General features: G+C 37.2%; 1 protein-coding gene across 3 annotated transcripts in view; it reads right to left on the reverse strand.

Annotated features, from left to right (window-relative positions):
* Positions 1-3,101: 3,101 nt before the first annotated feature.
* The window catches only part of LOC127805892 (phosphoglucan phosphatase DSP4, amyloplastic), a 59,577-nt gene continuing 45,374 nt past the window's right edge, over positions 3,102-17,304 (reverse strand). For 2 of the 3 annotated variants that reach the window (XM_052342720.1, XM_052342721.1), the window contains exons 12-15: positions 10,240-10,335; positions 4,954-5,013; positions 3,846-3,953; positions 3,102-3,562 (exon numbers count right to left, since the gene is read on the reverse strand). In XM_052342720.1, the coding sequence (XP_052198680.1) occupies positions 3,431-3,562; positions 3,846-3,953; positions 4,954-5,013; positions 10,240-10,335 (396 nt within the window). In that variant the 3' untranslated portion in view covers positions 3,102-3,430. Of the gene's footprint in view, positions 3,563-3,845; positions 3,954-4,953; positions 5,014-10,239; positions 10,336-17,304 lie in introns of those variants that run through there. The other variant, XR_008024194.1, reaches the window with a different exon arrangement.

A 17,304-nucleotide genomic window follows, 5' to 3' on the forward strand; every position in this document is an offset into this window, starting at 1 on the left:
TCTGCTCGAGGGGTTGGATTTTCTTGGTTTGTGATTCCATAGATCGGAGTAATTCCTTGTTATGGGAGGATAGTTGGTTCACTTATAAGTTTACTCTCTCTAAATTGTTATTAGTCTGGAAAAGTGACTTCTTTAGCTCTCCTAACTGTTTGCTATGTTCTGAGACTTGTTGACTTAGGGAATTTGATATGGATCGAGCAGCATTAGCCTATCTGGACAAGCACAATGGAAAGAAGTCGAAGATATGATCGTAATGGTTGGTGTTTGGTATTATGGACAGAAGATCCGAATACGATGTCTGTTTTCAGCCCATAATATATGTTTTTGGGGTAGCTCGATGAGCCGAATTGAACTAGCTATGTTGCTGCTACTGATGTCGTGTTTTAGCAATTTGAAATTGCCTTTTATGATTATTTGCGATTTCTTTATTTTTGTTTGGGTTATGTTTTATTTTTGAACCTATTTTGTATGGCCTAGTCTAGTTGGAGTCGGTAGCCCATTGGGGCATCATATTTAAAACACTTTTCAGTCATTGTAGGGTTTTTGGGTTACTTGTGAAATAAGAATTGTGAAATAAGAATTGAATTAATCCTGATTAATTGAGAAGGCAGGGAATGTTGTTTTGGATTTTTTTTAAATAATATTATTTTTAGCTGTTAAAAATGTATTAAAATGGGATCCAAAAGAAGATAATTACCAAACTAATTGACATTCATTTAGCCACCTCACCCTCGTGCTGGCGGGGCCACAAATAGAAAAGTTGGCTTAACAAGCATTTACGTCTACTCCTTGGAAGCGTACGTTAGTTAAATCAGCGGGCTCTTAACTAAAGTAAATGTCGCCATCTTTCAAGTTTGTGTTTTTAAACCCAAAATTCTTTTTTTACTCCCCGCCAATCTCTCTCTCCTTCCCTTTCAACGACTCTAGAGGCAGAACTCTTTTCTTACCACTCTTCCTAAACCACTCTCTTTGTTACATAACCAAAGTATTATATATATTTTGAAACATCTCCCACGTATTATTGTGCAACTTGTGTGGGGCAGTCGGTGGTCGATGGGGTTCCAAAGGCCAAAGGCCTTACTCAGCTTCTGTCTCACATGACATGACCTATCTAGTAGTGACGTACGTATCATCATCAAGCAACTTATCTCCTCTCCAGCGGCTGGCCGGATTTGGTACTCTAGCCCCCGAGTGGCGCCATGCTTTGATATGGATGGTTCTTTGTTTATTTATCTTTCTGACTGTTTGTTTCATATATCTTGTCGTTTGCTATATTGTTGTTTCATATTATCTAGAACCGTACGTAACATGCATATGCGTTCTTCATTTTTTACGTACACGCATGCTATTCGAGATTGTTGGGCCAATTTAATTATGGCCGATGCGCATGCTATTCGGGATTGTTAATAGCTGGCCCAAGGACTCATGAGTTGCTCTTGCTAGTGTTGTCCCCACTACACACGAGTTGCTGGGCATGATCCAGATCGTTAATTTGCCTTGCTAACAATACCAGCCATCCAGCACCTGCAACAAGTGTCTTCGCACATGCACGAGCACGACGAACGACGAGCAACCAGCTAGCCCAGGCTGATGTAGATTAGATGATTGGGATCGCGACAAGACATCGTTGATGACTTCGGGTGTGGCTTCCCTCTCTACATACAACACACAATCCAGCCCAAACAGACACAGTGGCTTCCCTCTCATCAGGTGTGGTAATAGCAGTGACGCAAATAAAACGGAAGGCCAACTAAGCACGAGCCGATTAGTCATCAGGTTCGGATGCGATTAATTAAAGACTAAAGAGCGCCCCACCCCTACCTCCTACTGGTGTCTCGGGTCCCAGTTGGCCACATATACTGTACACATTATTGCCGTATATTCCTGTATAATATGATCTCTTTTGTCTCATGCTCTTCTTGATGGTATCTTGTAGTTGCCCCTCTTTTTTTTATCTTGTCACTTGTAAATGCTATTGTTTATTCTTCTGATTTGAGCTAAAACCGTTGGTTGTTCTGATTTTAACTTTCATCCAACATTTTCTGAGAAGTTGGTTAAAAACGTAGTTCTATGACACCACGCTAACAATTCATTCACATGACAGTTGAAGTGCCCAAACCAATAATAATTTAGTATATAGTTTCTTTTGGATGTTATTTAGGAAAAAAAAAAAGGAAAATGCACACAAATCTCATATTGTTTAGGGTCAAAAGTTGAGATATTCCTTTCATTTAAAAATGTTTTCACACGCTCATGTAGACCAAGACACTTTATTCATCACTAACTATTAAAAAATTAAAAAAAAAAATTGTTGAGTTGAAACCCCTAGTGATTAGTTTCAAGAGCATTGTCGATGGGTGTTGTTGACTATAAGCCCATCGTCTATGGGCAATTTGTAGACAACAACCATGGAAGACGAAGAAGCAAAAGTCAAAAATCAATGGTCTTCGTCTCCCACTGATCTTAGGTGTCTGTCTTCATCTTCCTCTCGTTCCAATTGACAATGAGCCCACCATCGATGGGCTCATTGCTAAAACCCATTATTGATATTGCTAGCCATCAACAATGAGTTTTTTTTATCAGAAAGAGTCCCTAAGCAAAAAATGCATAAGCTACAAAGACTTAGAAGTATTTCCAAATAAAAAAGTGTTTCAAACAAATGAATTCACAATGATCTATCTCATCCATGCATAATATCATGAAAAATGTGTCCAAATTTAAATGACCCAAACTATAACAGATCTGGTGCAATTTACCCAAAAATAATTGTTTTAGCAAGAATTTTGTACTAAATTTTCAAGACTTTAATATGGCTTAATTAAGAAATAAGGAGAAAGCATTTTTTTTTTTTCATAAAATGGATATGCATTCAACTCCATCAGGCTTAATTTTTTTTTTTCAAAATTTTTTTTTCTTCATATTCTAATCTAATTACTACACAATATAATAAAGAAAGAACTACTGCTAATGACATCTAATCATAGAAAAATTACACATGCGTGTCAATCAAATAATCCACCATTCCTCATAAACAAATATACCAGAGCTGAATAAATTCAAATTCAAATAATTAAATATTTCATAAAAAATATAATAAAATATATACACAAATGGTCGAGTCTCACTTTTATTCAAATTAATAAGTATGTCACTATCCCAAGACCCGGACCAACTTAATCAGGTTGCTTAATCGAGATTCATAGCCATAGCTAAACAGTACGTTATGGAGACTCAATTTCCTGTTCTATTTCTGAAGCTATATCCACAGGCTACAGCCAAGGAGAAAACATGTTCTTGTGGTTGATGTATAGCAACATTCGTATATATAACAAAGACATCTTACATGTGGCAGATTTTCTTTTGCTACAACTGCTTATTCCAACTGTATATATTCTCTGTTGATTTACATTTAGTATTCAAAGTTGAAAACTCACTCGTCTTGTGGATAAGCTTCAAGAGACTGTCTTATTTGGAGCCGTTCGTGTGTTGTAAGATCCGGATCATCACTCGTCAACTTCTTCCGCAGGCCTGCTGTAATGCTATTTGGATCATCATCAGTGACCTGCACATTAAGCAAGAGACCACAAAACACAATGGCGTAAATTTTTTTCACATTATTCTTCAATATAGATTTTTCTACTGACATTATGACTTTTAAAAGTCAATTGATATTATAAAATCTCATGCCACCAACCCTAACTTGGTTTGGGATAATGTGATGATGATGATGATTGGTAAGTGACAGGAAGTAAAATTCATTGCAAGGAAAGATAAGACTAAGAGAGCCTAAAATTGAGTCGATATCAACTCACACTGTTACCCTTATGCGAGAAGCTGAATGATACCTGGACATAGTTGTTGACGTGGCCATCTTTGTTAGCGAGAGTTAGAAGCTCGTTACTGTTGTAGGTCCATTTACCGTCGACAATATACTTGTACTCGTAGTGTCCTTCCTGCAAAAATGAGGCAGTTATTCAAATCTGTTCTTTGTTTGGCGAGAGGACCGCAACTTCAAAATTATCTCAAAATGGTGACTTGTACAAGTTACAATGAAATGTCCAAATGAAGAAGAATAATGGTGGAGGGCTATTTTCATTTTTGAGTGAAGACTCTTGCAAGTCTTCCCCAAGAATCAGCATTTATCCATTTATAGGGGTCTCAGGGGGTTGTGTACATAATTAACTCTTGAATGAAGCAGATATTAATTGCACTTTCTTTGATACTAATAAGGAGTTTACTTCAAAATAGAGAACTTTTATTTCTAATAGACACGAGCAGCATTGAAACTTGCAGAAAGTTCATAATCATAATAGCCAGCATAGCAACAAGCCTCCAGTGAAATGAGAGCAGGGTCACGTGACCACCCACACCCAAATGTTCAATTATAAAAATGAGTTGCACAAATACATCTCTTTTGAGAGAAATATATTCATTAATGACAACATTAAAATAATATGATGCATTACTTGCCCATTTGCTTCAAAAACTCAGAAGCAATAGGATGATCTCTCTCTCTCTCTCTCTCTCTCTCTCTCTCTCTCAGAGTAGGTAGCAAGCTAATTAATTGAAGTACATATTGCAGTGCTCCAAATATTAGACCTCATGAAGTAACACAAATTAGGAACAGAAACTCTAGATATTTCGAATATTAAATGGTTTTAGAACCAAACAATATTTGGATGCTCTCTCAGGTAAACTTTAAAAAATTTAATCATGCACGTGTATGTCAAAGAAAAAAGAAAAAAAAAAAAAGTAAAGAAAAATGTGATTGTCATAGCCCTCAAAGAGGGTTGCAGAGTGTTGGCAAACTGATTAGCAATAAAATTGCTGAGATTGGAAGTTGAGGGAAAGTCTTCAGGCATTAAATGATGAGGAATAAAGTACATTCAACTTCTCAGGACCATAAATTTTGTAGCAGCAACAAGAAGTTCAGATACAATGAGACACACTTACTGGCAATTCCCTCTGAAGAATCCATAAACCCTGTTCCTCATCAAATTTCATAGGTATTCTCTGACAAGTGTTAGAAGAGAAATTGTTAGATAAGTTAAAGACTTGCAGAATCAAGTTAATTTTGAAGCAAGAAACCATGTGACAGATGTATGAAAATATTGGAAACTAAGTAAAATTTTGCTAAAATTTTTCATTAAAACTGACAATCAAAACTGTAAGTTCAATACAGGAATTGGTCATACAGTTGTCCCCCTTTTTTGAAATCTCTTATGCTACATTTGGAATTAGGATTTTTATGGAAGGAAAGAAAATGATGTTCTTATTTGCATTTAAAAATCATATTAATACTGTAGGAAAACTGAATAATGATCCCACAAATTATGGGATCATTTGTCAGTCAATTGAGCTGCAATTTCCTTTTCTATTTTTTCTGATTCCTTTTCTCTTGACTTTCCTTATTCTGTGAAGATTTAGTTTCCAAAGATAGGAGAATAAGTGATGGTAATTTGTGTATAAGAGATTGTAAGTTGATTAGGTGGTATAGTGAAAGAAATTATTTTTCCTTCCTCTAGTTTTATGGTATCAGAGCTGGTCTGTCCACTGGTGTGAATACCAGCAGCCACCATTACCGATCAAATGGCCAACTCCACTTCGTCCACAGTAGAATCATCCATGACTCCTTGGTCATTCTAAAAACTCCTCAATCCAAATCACCTCTAATAAATTGAATGGGAGTAATTTTAGAAAGTGATTAGGAAGAGATCTCAAGAAGTTCGTTTCTGTATGTTAATTCCTTTCCTTGATGGAGTAGAGTGCTTTCATTTGTCAGTAGCTTTTAGAACTATGGATCCAAAGTCCATTTGAATAGTATCTTAAAAATGATCTATATACCTAGGGAAGAAATAACGTATATATGTTACCATCATGTTTTTAAATAATATTAATTTATTTTTTTATAAAATTTTATCATTATAAACATATATTTAAATAAATTAAATAATATTTTTAATTATCTCTAAAATTTTACAATTTTACAATCCAATTTTATAGACTCTCATTCAATCCGACTTAAAATCTCGATTTTAACAACTTTGACGACAGCACCTCCATCAGATTCAACCATCTATAGTGTATGGGAAGCAGAGGACTCGATTGTGATGGCATGGTTGATAAACTCGATGGAGCAAAGGATTGGGTGCCTGTTCTTGTTCTACTAAACAACAAAAGAAGTGTGGGATGCAGTGAAAGAGATGTACTTGAATCTTGAGTATCATATCACAAAGTTTTGAAGTTTGCTCCAAAATTCATACATTATTTGTCACCAAGTATTTTAATATGCTCTCATAACTGTGACAGAAAATCAATTTGTTTTATAATGTTAATTGTAAGTGTCCAGATGGAGTCCTATACAACAAGATGTTAGAAAGAGATCGAATATTTGATTTTTTACAAGGCTTGAATCAATAACTTGATGACGTACGAGGATGTATACTTGGCACAAAGCCTCTACCTAAACTGAATGAGGTGTTTGCTGAAGTCTAACGTGAAGAAACGAGGAGAAAGGTGATGTCCTCTCCAATACAAAGCTCAACCACCGAGATAGCAATCCACGGATCTACTTTAGCAGCAAATCGAAATGAAAGATATAATCCAAAGGGAACTTTTGGAAAGGACAAATAGTTGTGGTGTGAGCATTATAAGAAGCCCGACCATACCAAAGGCACGTGTTGGGATATTCATGGCAAGCCCATAGATTAGAAACCACGAACTCAGAGGAGAAAGAATGCCTATGTGGTTGAGACATCAACTGGTGCTGCTTCTTCAAAAATTGATGACTTTCTCATTAGTTACAAATGCGCCAAAATCTGTTCCATCAGTCTCTACTGGCTCCGCAACCCTTACAACACATAAAGGTATTTTTTCCTTATTGCCATGTAAGAACCCACATGATATTTGGATAGTAGAGATAGGTGCTTATGACCATATGATAAGTTCCAATACAGGATCAATAACTATAAACCATGTAAGGCAAATATTGATATTACTATAGCAGATGGGTCTATGTGCACAACAACAGGGAGAGGAGATGAGGAGATATGGAACTCAATGGGTTGAAGTTGAATTCTATTCTTCATATTCCAAATCTGCAATGCAATTTACTTTCAGTGAGTAAATTAACCAGAGATTTGAATTGTTCAATAACTTTTTTCTCTTCTTACTACAAATTTTAGGATTTGTCATCAGAGAGGACGATTGAGAATGCTGAGTGAAATCTTGAATCAAATAGTCCAATTCAACTTCTTTCTAAAGCTTTTCCAGATTTCATGACTTCTAATGGTCTTTGCCCTAGAATGTTCGGTTGTGTGAGTTTTGTTTACAATCATTCACCTACTAGAGGAAAATTAGATCCTAGAGCCCTTAAATGCATTTTTGTTGGATACTCCTCTACTCAAAAGGGCTATAAATGTTTCCATCCTCCATCTAAACATTTTCTTATCTCAGCAGATGTAAGTTTTATGGAAGAAAAATCCTATTTTGGTGATTCTTATCCTCAGGGGGAGATTGCTTTCTTAGAAGAAGAAAATAGGGATTTGTCTCTTCCTATCCTTCCTTCTTCCTCAAATCATTCTCTAGCCTCTCCTTAGGATATTCCACAAATGTCACTAGAAATGATACATAGGGAAAAACAACGGTCTTCTTCGTGTCCATTAAAGGTTTATTCAAGGAGAAAGACTTCAAATCCTCAACCTACACATGCTGAATCTTTGGAACCGAGTTCAAAACCCTAGAGTTCCAATGACGAACCGGCTCAACAGGTGCAGTCCACTAACCCAGCCATGATAGAGCCTAACTCAGGTATCAAATCTCAACCTGAAACTGAGTTTAATGACTTGGACATTCCTATTGCCTATAAAAAAGGAACCTGGACATGTACCAAGCACCCTCTCCATTTGTTTATAACCTACTCCCATTTGTCTCCTAACCATAAAGCCTTCTTAACCACCATGAATGCCATACCTATTCCTTAAAATTTGTCTGAAGCTTTAAGTGATGAGAATTGGAAGGATGTCATGAAAATGGAGATGGCAACTCTTAAGAAGAATCAAACTTGGGAGTTGGTTGATTTGCCAAAAGGAAAACGGTCGGTAGGGTGTAAATGGGTATTCACGGTCAAGTACAAATCTAATGGGTCTCTAGAAAAGTATAAGGCTAGGTTGGTGACTAAGGGTTATACACAAACCTATGGGGTGGACTACTTAGAAACCTTTGCCTCTGTAGCAAAAATGAATATTGTCAGGGTACTGCTATCCTTGGCAGCTCACTATGACTGGTCATTACATCAATTTGATATAAAGAATGCTTTCTTACATGGGGAGTTAGAATAAGAAATTTATATGGAGGTCCCCCCTGGATTTGGGCTGCAAAATGAAGGAAAAATTGTTGTGTGCAGGTTGAAAAGGCCCTTTATGGGATGAAGTAGTCACTGAGGGCTTGGTTTAGGAGGTTTACCAAGGTCATGCTTGGGTTAGGCTTTGAACAAAGCCAAGGTGAACACACCTTGTTTATTCATCACTCAGTTATAGGTATGGTAACAGTTCTGCTAGTGTATGTTGACGACATTATTGTAACCAGAGATGACAAAGAAGGCATGGATCAGTTAAGAGCATGTTTGGCAAAGGAGTTTGAGATCAAGGAGCAAGATCTAAGGAGGGGATTTGTATTTCTCAGCACAAATATGCACTTGATCTATTGAAAGAAACTAGCTTGCTTGGAGGAAGGGCTGCCGATACTCCTATTGAACAAAATCATAGGATTGGTGCTGATCTTGACACATAAACAGTAGACAAGGGATCTTATCAAAGGCTGGTAGGGAGGCTTATTTACTTGACTCATACTAGGCCGGACATTGTCTATGACATGAGTGTGGCTAGCCAATTCATGCACAATCCTAGAAAATGTCATCTAAAGGCAGTGTACAGGATTCTCCACTATCTAAAAGGCACACCAGGTAAAGGAATTTTGTTTAAGAGGCAGGAAACATTATCCTTGGAAGCCTACACTGATGTAAACTATATCAGGTCTCTTGTGGATAGAAGATCCACTTCTAGTTATTGCACATTCTTAGGGGTGAATCTCATCACTTGGAGAAGTAAAAAGCAAAATGTGGTTGTAAGATCTAGTGCTGAGGCTGAGTTTAGAGCTATGGCTCTCGGTATTTGTGAATAATTGTGGTTAAAAATTGTGTTGAATGATTTGAAAGTTAGGTGGACGGCTCCTATGTAGCTTTATTGTGACAATAAGTCCGTAATAAGCATTGCCTACAACCCAATTCAACATGACTGGACCAAACATGTCGAAGTAGATCGACATTTTATCAAAGAAAAGCTTGAGAGTGGCTTAATATGTACTCCATTTGTTCCTACAGGAGAGCAGTTGGCGGATATTTTGACTAAGGAATTATCGAGTCAAGTGTATCACAAACTCTTGAGCAAGCTAGGAATGTATGACATACACTCACCAGCTTGAGGGAGAGGGAGAGTGTTAGAAATTCAAAAAGATGCCTGCATCCTACTTACTTTCCTAATTTGGTCCTTTCCTAGATTGATCTAATTGAATCGTGCATATGCCCACAAATTTGTTTGATTGATTTATTTCTGATTGTTTACTTTGTAATTGCGTAGTTGTACAATATTTTCCTTTTGTATATATTTCCTAAGGTAGTCTAGGAATCATCTAATTAGGAAAACTCCTAATTAGACTTAGGAAATTGCCTATTGTGATGGGCGTGTCTATGGCGTGTATGTAATGGCTGTTTGAGCCTTTGAATCATTGAGATTGGATTTATTTTTCTCTTCCTTTAACAACTATGAAGAGACATTTGCTCCTGTGACTAAATTAAATTCTATCAGAGTATTACTTAAGTAAGCTTTCCAAGATTTCAGGTTGTTTCAGCATCCATCAAGCAACTGGTTGAACAAATAATCACAGGCATGCCTTAAATCCCTAGCACTTTCAACTGTTATAGAGGGGAGAAACCCAATCTTATCACAATGATATCCTGACACACTGGATAAGTATTAAGATTAGAATTCAAAAATATCCACTGAGCTAATTTGTCAGAAAATTTCTTCTGAAATGTTTTAGCCTGCATATAATGTATTTCAAATACATAGAAGTAATGTCTGCAGTAACGTACACATTCTCCAGTATTTAACAGAAAAAATTAAAATAAACTGGATAACTTTCATGTTCTATTAAAGAGCTCAGGAAAAATGAGACTATTACCTGACCCCATCCGATATCAAGTCCAGAGACTTCCACAGTGGAACAATTGCCATCTTCCCATGTCAAGGTCACTTGCTTCTTTCTGAAACCTGTAAGCTTTAAACAAGAAGATTCTTAAATCAGGCTTGATGAACAATATTCTTAAACCTATTCCAGAGGTTCTCTTCCTTCTTATGGCAAAGAGAAAAATGAGATCAGAAATATGTTTAATCACCGATGCAGTGTTTCAGAAATAGCAGAATATATGACGTAAAATATCAGATGAGATGGTCAGTTTAGAAAGGAATGGATAGAATCACAACACAGAAGAAAATAGAAAAGGAATTTGATCAAAAGTCTAGTTTAAAAAAATTGGTACTTTATATTAAGGCAGAGAGTATTCATTCTCAATTTTCTTATTACACTTTAGCACCGACTTTACTCACTTCTTAACAAAAGCTAATAAAAATTTTCAGGTTGCATGTAATAACCTTGACCTGATTTCTCTACAAACTAGCCATTATAATTTGATCTCCATTTAGTTTTACGTTCAAATCCAGCAGCTTAAACAATCCATAGAAAAATGACAATGGTAGACAATGTAACACAAATTAAAGGTTATGAAGTTACCTCAATGTGGAATACAATTCATAAATCAATTTCTCATCAGTGGATCAAGATGCAGCATAAAATTCTAAAAGTTTGTTATTTATGATTTTTCATTTTGTTAATATCTTCAAAAAGATTGTCATTTTTATTTATTTATTTATTTATATCTCTAATACTGACGAAAAGAACATATGTCAATAGGATTAAATTCCAAGCTTATTGTTTTGGAAGTGGTCCACAGGCCTGCAAGGCCCCTCAAAGTTTAAAAAATTAAAATAAACAATTTTACCAAGCATCAACGACATGCAAAGCTCATTCATTAAAGGATCAAATTTTTGTTTCAATGTGCTATTCCAATTAGCTAGAAAATGACAATATTTTGTAAATGTTTAGAAAGCATGAAGCAAGCAATAAGCTAGTGTATAAATGTTAGAAAATAGAAAATATAGTTCACAAAAATGCTTAGAAAAATTCAACAAATAGATAATTGAATATATTTTGAGGTCAAGATATCTTTTAATATAAAACCTACAAGTAAACAATCCAAAAATAAATTTAGCTTCTATTAAATTAGTGCCACATAATGAATATGGGACCAGGGATTGTTGGAACAGCTGAGCTTGGATGCCAATAGTAGGCTAGATTACTCATTTAACAATTGAGTGAGAAGGTATAAGGGCAGGCTGATGATAAGAGAAAGTGGGGCGTTGAACAATAGGATACTACAAACATTACATGAGTCTCCTATAAGAGGTCATTCGGGTGTTCAAGACACTTACCATAAGGTGCAACAGGTATTCTTTTGGCCTTAGCTTAAAAAATATGTGTGGGACTATGTGTTGAGATGTGATGTGTGTAGGAGATGCAAACATGAAACAATGGCTCATCCAAGTCTTCTACAACCCTTAGCCATTCTAGACCAGGCATGGACAAACATAACTATGGATTTTATAGGACTTCTAAGGTCAGAAGGGAAGGATTGCATAATGATAGTGGTTGGCCGTTTCTCAAAGTTTAGTCATTTTATAGGCCTATCCCACCCATTCATAGCATGAGAAGTGGCGAGAATATTCATGGATAATGTGGTGAAGATGCATGGGATTCCTTAGTCTATAGTTTCAGATAGAGACAAGATATTTACCAGTTTGTTCTGGAAGGAATTGATGAAATTTCTAGGCACTAAGCTACTAATGTCTATTGTATAGTATCTGAAGATGGATGGACAATCAGAAAAGGTGAACCGGTGTCTAGAATCCTACTTAAGGTGCTTTAGTTTTTTACAGCCAAGAGGGCAGTATAAGTGGCTGGCCGTTGCTCAGCGGTGATATAATTCGAGCTTCCATAGCTCAATCAAAAGGACTCCTTTTAAGGCTCTATATGGCTATAAGCCAAAGTTGTTATTGGCCATTAGGGGACATTCTACAGTAGGGGCAGTTGAAGCATATTTTCAGCAAAGACAAGATACAATTAGGGTGGTTAAGTTGGAGTTGGCTAGAGCACAAAATAGGATGAAACAATTGGCTAACAGGAAGAGAAGTGAAAGAATATTTTCAGTAGGGGAGGATATCCATTTGAAGCTTAGCCAACAACACCTCAAGTTGTTGAGCCACCAGCCCATATCCAAATTGAGTCCCAAATACTATAGGCGATTCACTATATTGGAGAAGATAGGTGCAGTAGCCTACAGGTTGCAATTACCCGAAGGAACACATATTCATCCTGCGTTCCATGTTTCCCTCCTCAAGAAGGCCATCTGAGCGTAGAGATCATCCCCTACACAACCACCTATGGAGAGAATAGAAGAAGAAGCAATCCCTACTACTATCTTGGATAAGAAGGTGATCCACAGACATGGAGTTCCTCTCACCCAAGTCTAGTCAAGTGGTCCACACTACACAAAGATAATAATACATGGGAGTACTTGCCAGATCTTCTCCAGTAATTTCCCAACTCACATTTCTTGAGGACAAGAAATGCCTTAAGGGGAGGGGATTGTCACGTTACCAAGTTGTTGTTATGCTTGTTGTGCCTTAGTTAGGCTACTCGTTATGCACATGGGTGCGTGTGGGAGGTTACTAGCTAGAGGAATGTTCTAGCACACCTTAGTTAGGCTTGTTGTTATGCACATGGGTGTATGTGGGAGGCTGCTAACTGAAGGTATGTTCTAGCACACCTTAGTTAAGCTTGTTGTTATGCACATGGGTGCATGTGGGAGGTTGTTAGGCTATATAAGCCATAGCTGGGGTTGATAAGGATATGTTTTTGAATTGTTGAATGAATTCTCGCATTTCTCTTTTGCTCCCTCTGTTTTCCCTCTCCTTATTGTTCTATCTATAATTCTTCACCCTATTCTTGTTGCAATACTCTTCCCCTCAGTCTGATTCCTCCTCTGATTTCCCTCAATTTCCTATCTTAAACCTAGGTAAAGCCTAGGTACACGACAACAACTTCCAAGCCTAAGAAACATCACAATTCTCCCAACTCTTTTACATAAAATGCCTCAATTAATGCTTCAACTTTTCAATCTCGAGTGTTATCTCCTATGATAATTATATCATCTACATAGACTATTAGGATAATCTTTTTTCCATCAAATTCTATCTTTGTAAAGAGAGTGTGATATGTCTGCCCTTACTTGTATCCAAGCTGGTTTAGAGTGTCACTGAACCTCTTAAACCATGTGCTAGGTGATTGCTTAAGGCCATACAAAAACTTTTTCAGCCTGCATACTTTTCCTCTTGTGTCTTCTCTTTCAAAACCAAGGGGTATCCTCATGTAAATTTCTTCCTCCAGCTCACCATTCAAGAAGGCATTCGTTATGTTTAACTGATGTAATCTACAGTCCAACTTTAGTGCCAATGATAACAACACAAGTTTAGTTACTTGTGCAAATGTTTCCCCATAGTTAAGGCCTTGAGTTTGAGTAAAACATTGAGCTACAAGTCTTGCCTTGTAACTATTAATTCTTCCATCTAATTCGTACTTCACTGTGAACACCCATTTGCTACCTATTGTATTCTTTCCATATGGCAATCTCACTATCTCCCAAGTATCATTTTTCTCCGGGGCTTGCATCTCTTCCATGATTGCTGCCCTCCACTTCTCCTATAGTGCATGATAGATATCTTTAGGAATAACCACATCATCAATACTAATTGTGAATGATCTGAATTGAGGAGAAAGTTTTGAGTATCCCAGAAAATTGGAAATGGGGTGCTTAATGAAGGATCTGGCCCCTTTTCTTAGAGCAATGGGAATATCCAGATCATACGCTTCCTTCCTTCCTTTGTCTTCTTCCCTATTAGAAACCTCAACATCTCTTGTAGTTGTTCTTTCTGGACTTAACCTTGGTTCAGAAAATATGGTTAGTTAAGGGTCACAAGGTCTTCTTGAAAGGGACGGGCCCAAAAAACCAACACTTGGTGGATCAATGCAAGGGACACCGATTTTAAAACTTTTCAAAACCAAGACAAAACAGTGGAAGCAGAAAGGGCCCTTGTAAGACCTAGTATAAGTCATCCACATGAAAAACAAAAACCAACCATAGGGGAATATCAGAAATACCTCTAAGCGATATCCTTCCCCTGCCGATTGTCCCCAAAACGAGCTCCAAGCTACTCCCACAAACCTACAAGTTGGGTGACTAGCCTGCCTCCTCAAATGTGGAGGTCTTAGTCCGTCCACGCCCAAGCTGCAACCGAACCCTTCCCCGGAGCACGGCCAACACCCTCTCGAAGAAGGTGATGCAAAGCTGGAGTGGTTCCAAGAGTTGCTTCTTATCGTCCGACAACAACAAGATCCAATGGGAGAGAAAAGCTTACCAATACATGGAGCAAGAACATGCAAAGGATAACTTAGCCATGGAGAATGAAGAAGAAGCAAGAAGGAAGAAGAGAAGATGGTTAAGAGCTCTCTGGAAATTGCTCTCCTTCTTCTCCAAGCTTCAAATTGCGCAAGTGCTCACTCCACTCAACCAAACGCTACGATATAAAGCACTTCGTAAGGGGTTATGCCCGGCACTAACAGTCAACAGCTAGAATAGAACCAATCGATCAGCCCAACAGCCACGATGAAATATTGCACTTTGGCCTCTATTAACACTTAATAGCCTTTCTACTAACACTTAGTGGAACCAAGGCCCCGTTAGCTCTTAAAGGTTTGCCTCGCTAACACTTAGTGGTCTCCCATACAATTGGATATAACTAGTTAACACTTAACAACAATCGACATCATTAACTCTTTAATGAAAATGAAGACACTTACAGTAATGGATCACTAATCGGACACATCACTCTGTTTGCGTGTGACTTTCTAAGTAGCAATCAAGACATGTCAACTCCTTGACGCCGATTGAACAATTCGACCTACTAAGTGAATCTTTGCAAATCCGCATAACATCTTGAAAGATCCTGAGTATCCCCTAGTCAAGAATCAGGACGATCTTAATGACAATGAAATCTAAACTTCATATGAACCTATTAAGGTTCTTCGATTTTTGTGCATTTTAATCCTTCCACTGACTAACATCCCAACCGAGTGAGAGCTATGGGTTGATTAAACTCACAAGACTCAGTATCTATGTTGGATCCAGTACGGTGTGATCTAGGTAACATCTCAGAACTACTTCCAACATCAAAAGCACCTTTTTGATCATGCTCCCGCCCTGGTTTACTAACAACAACCGAGACCACATAAGATATTTGCCTCCATCTAATGGAGGACAATGGATCCCATCAGCAAGTATCTGCCTCCATACACCACTGCACGAAGACCACACAAAGAGCATTTCCATCTCTCACTCCGGATGATTTCGCTCAATGGTAAATCTCTAACACCAGTGCACAAGACAACTCTGTCGCCTCTGGTCAAAGGACCATATACACAATCGAGAACCAACAACAGATCATTCATCCTCAAAACCATGTGATCTATTGCAGGCGTTACATTCAGTAGATATTCATCTAATACCTACTTACATGTCTACTATCTGCATTTCATGCAAGGTTATATGTGACTCACCACCCATACTCATTAGCATCTCATGCTAAATAATGGTAGTAGCACATGTGCTGGTTCATAATGGATAAACCATATTCTCTTTCTGATAAATCTCGAGACCAGGAATATCTTTAAGAAATCCTGAACTAGATATTTGTGTCACATCATTCTTAACACCTAAGAATCATATCTCTACCAGAAAATCTAGGGACTCATTCATAAAGAACAAATAGAGAATGAATGAAGACATGACCTTATATATATATATATATATATATATGAAGAAGATTACATTATTAGTGCCATACACGTACATCACATGTAGTGTAAATCTAGCATTTAGGGCACTAACACTAACACTTCTTGAGTAAACCATCAATGGTGGTTTACTTTGAACCATAGTTACCTAGTTCGTGGAATGCGATACGGGGACGTGGTACTTTTCTTGGGACGTGGTATGTGGGGGGTAGGCTTCATCGATTAGCCACTTCTGATCATGGTATGTTTTGGTGCACTAAAGTGGAATGCCTATCAAATATATAAATTTTTGAAAAAATATTTTAGATTTTTTGACAATATAAATTAGGTAAGAAAAATATATTAAATATATTAATAATTGTTAAAAGTTGTCTTGAGTATAGGATAAGATCAGTGAAAGCAATATATTTTGAGGGCCAATGAAGCTTTAAATATAAGTTTATAACCCATGTTTTAATTAGTGATAGTTGGGGGGTTAAACTGTAAATATTTAATATTCTTCATTGGGATATCTGCCCACTATTATAAATAGAAGGCAATGAGTAGCAGAGAGAGAGAGAGAGATTTCTCATTTTCTGTTTATAACGAGTATTATTCGCTAGAGAGAAAGGCTAGAGAGATAGCTTTGTAATCTTGGGGGGGAGGGGGGGGGGGGCGAAGACCTGTTGTACTCAGGAAATGGATGGAAGGGATCTCTGTTGTGTAAACTGATCATTCTCTAAATAAAGAAGGCTGCTCGAGGGGGTGTTTGACTGCTGGATGTAGAATTGGTGTAAACTAGTTTGAACTAGGATAAAATTGGCATCTCGTGGTTTGTGTTTATCTCTTCTTATTTCTTATTTTTGTTCTAATTTGGTTGCATTTATTTTCTATTGTCTTCTGGATTGATTTCAGGTGAGGAGTTGAGAGAATTGGCATTAGGAAACATTGTTTGAGCTGTTAAAAGAGCTCCTAATCCTAACAGATTGGTATCAAAGCTAAGAACTCATTCAAGATTTGCAAAGAAATCAATAGGATTTAGAACCTAGGCTTCCGTAGCCTCTACTGCCTGGTATGACATAGAGAAGTTTGATGGAACTAATGACTTTGGGCTTTGGAGAATTAAAATAAAAGCTTTGTTGGATAATCTAGGGTTAGATGAAGCCTTAGAAACTGAAAAGAAATTGCCTGAAAACATCACTAATGACCAGGAAAAAACAAATCAGTGATCGTAGGAAAGAA

This window comes from Diospyros lotus, chromosome 7 (genome assembly GCF_014633365.1).
Source record: "Diospyros lotus cultivar Yz01 chromosome 7, ASM1463336v1, whole genome shotgun sequence".
Lineage (NCBI taxonomy): Eukaryota > Viridiplantae > Streptophyta > Magnoliopsida > Ericales > Ebenaceae > Diospyros > Diospyros lotus.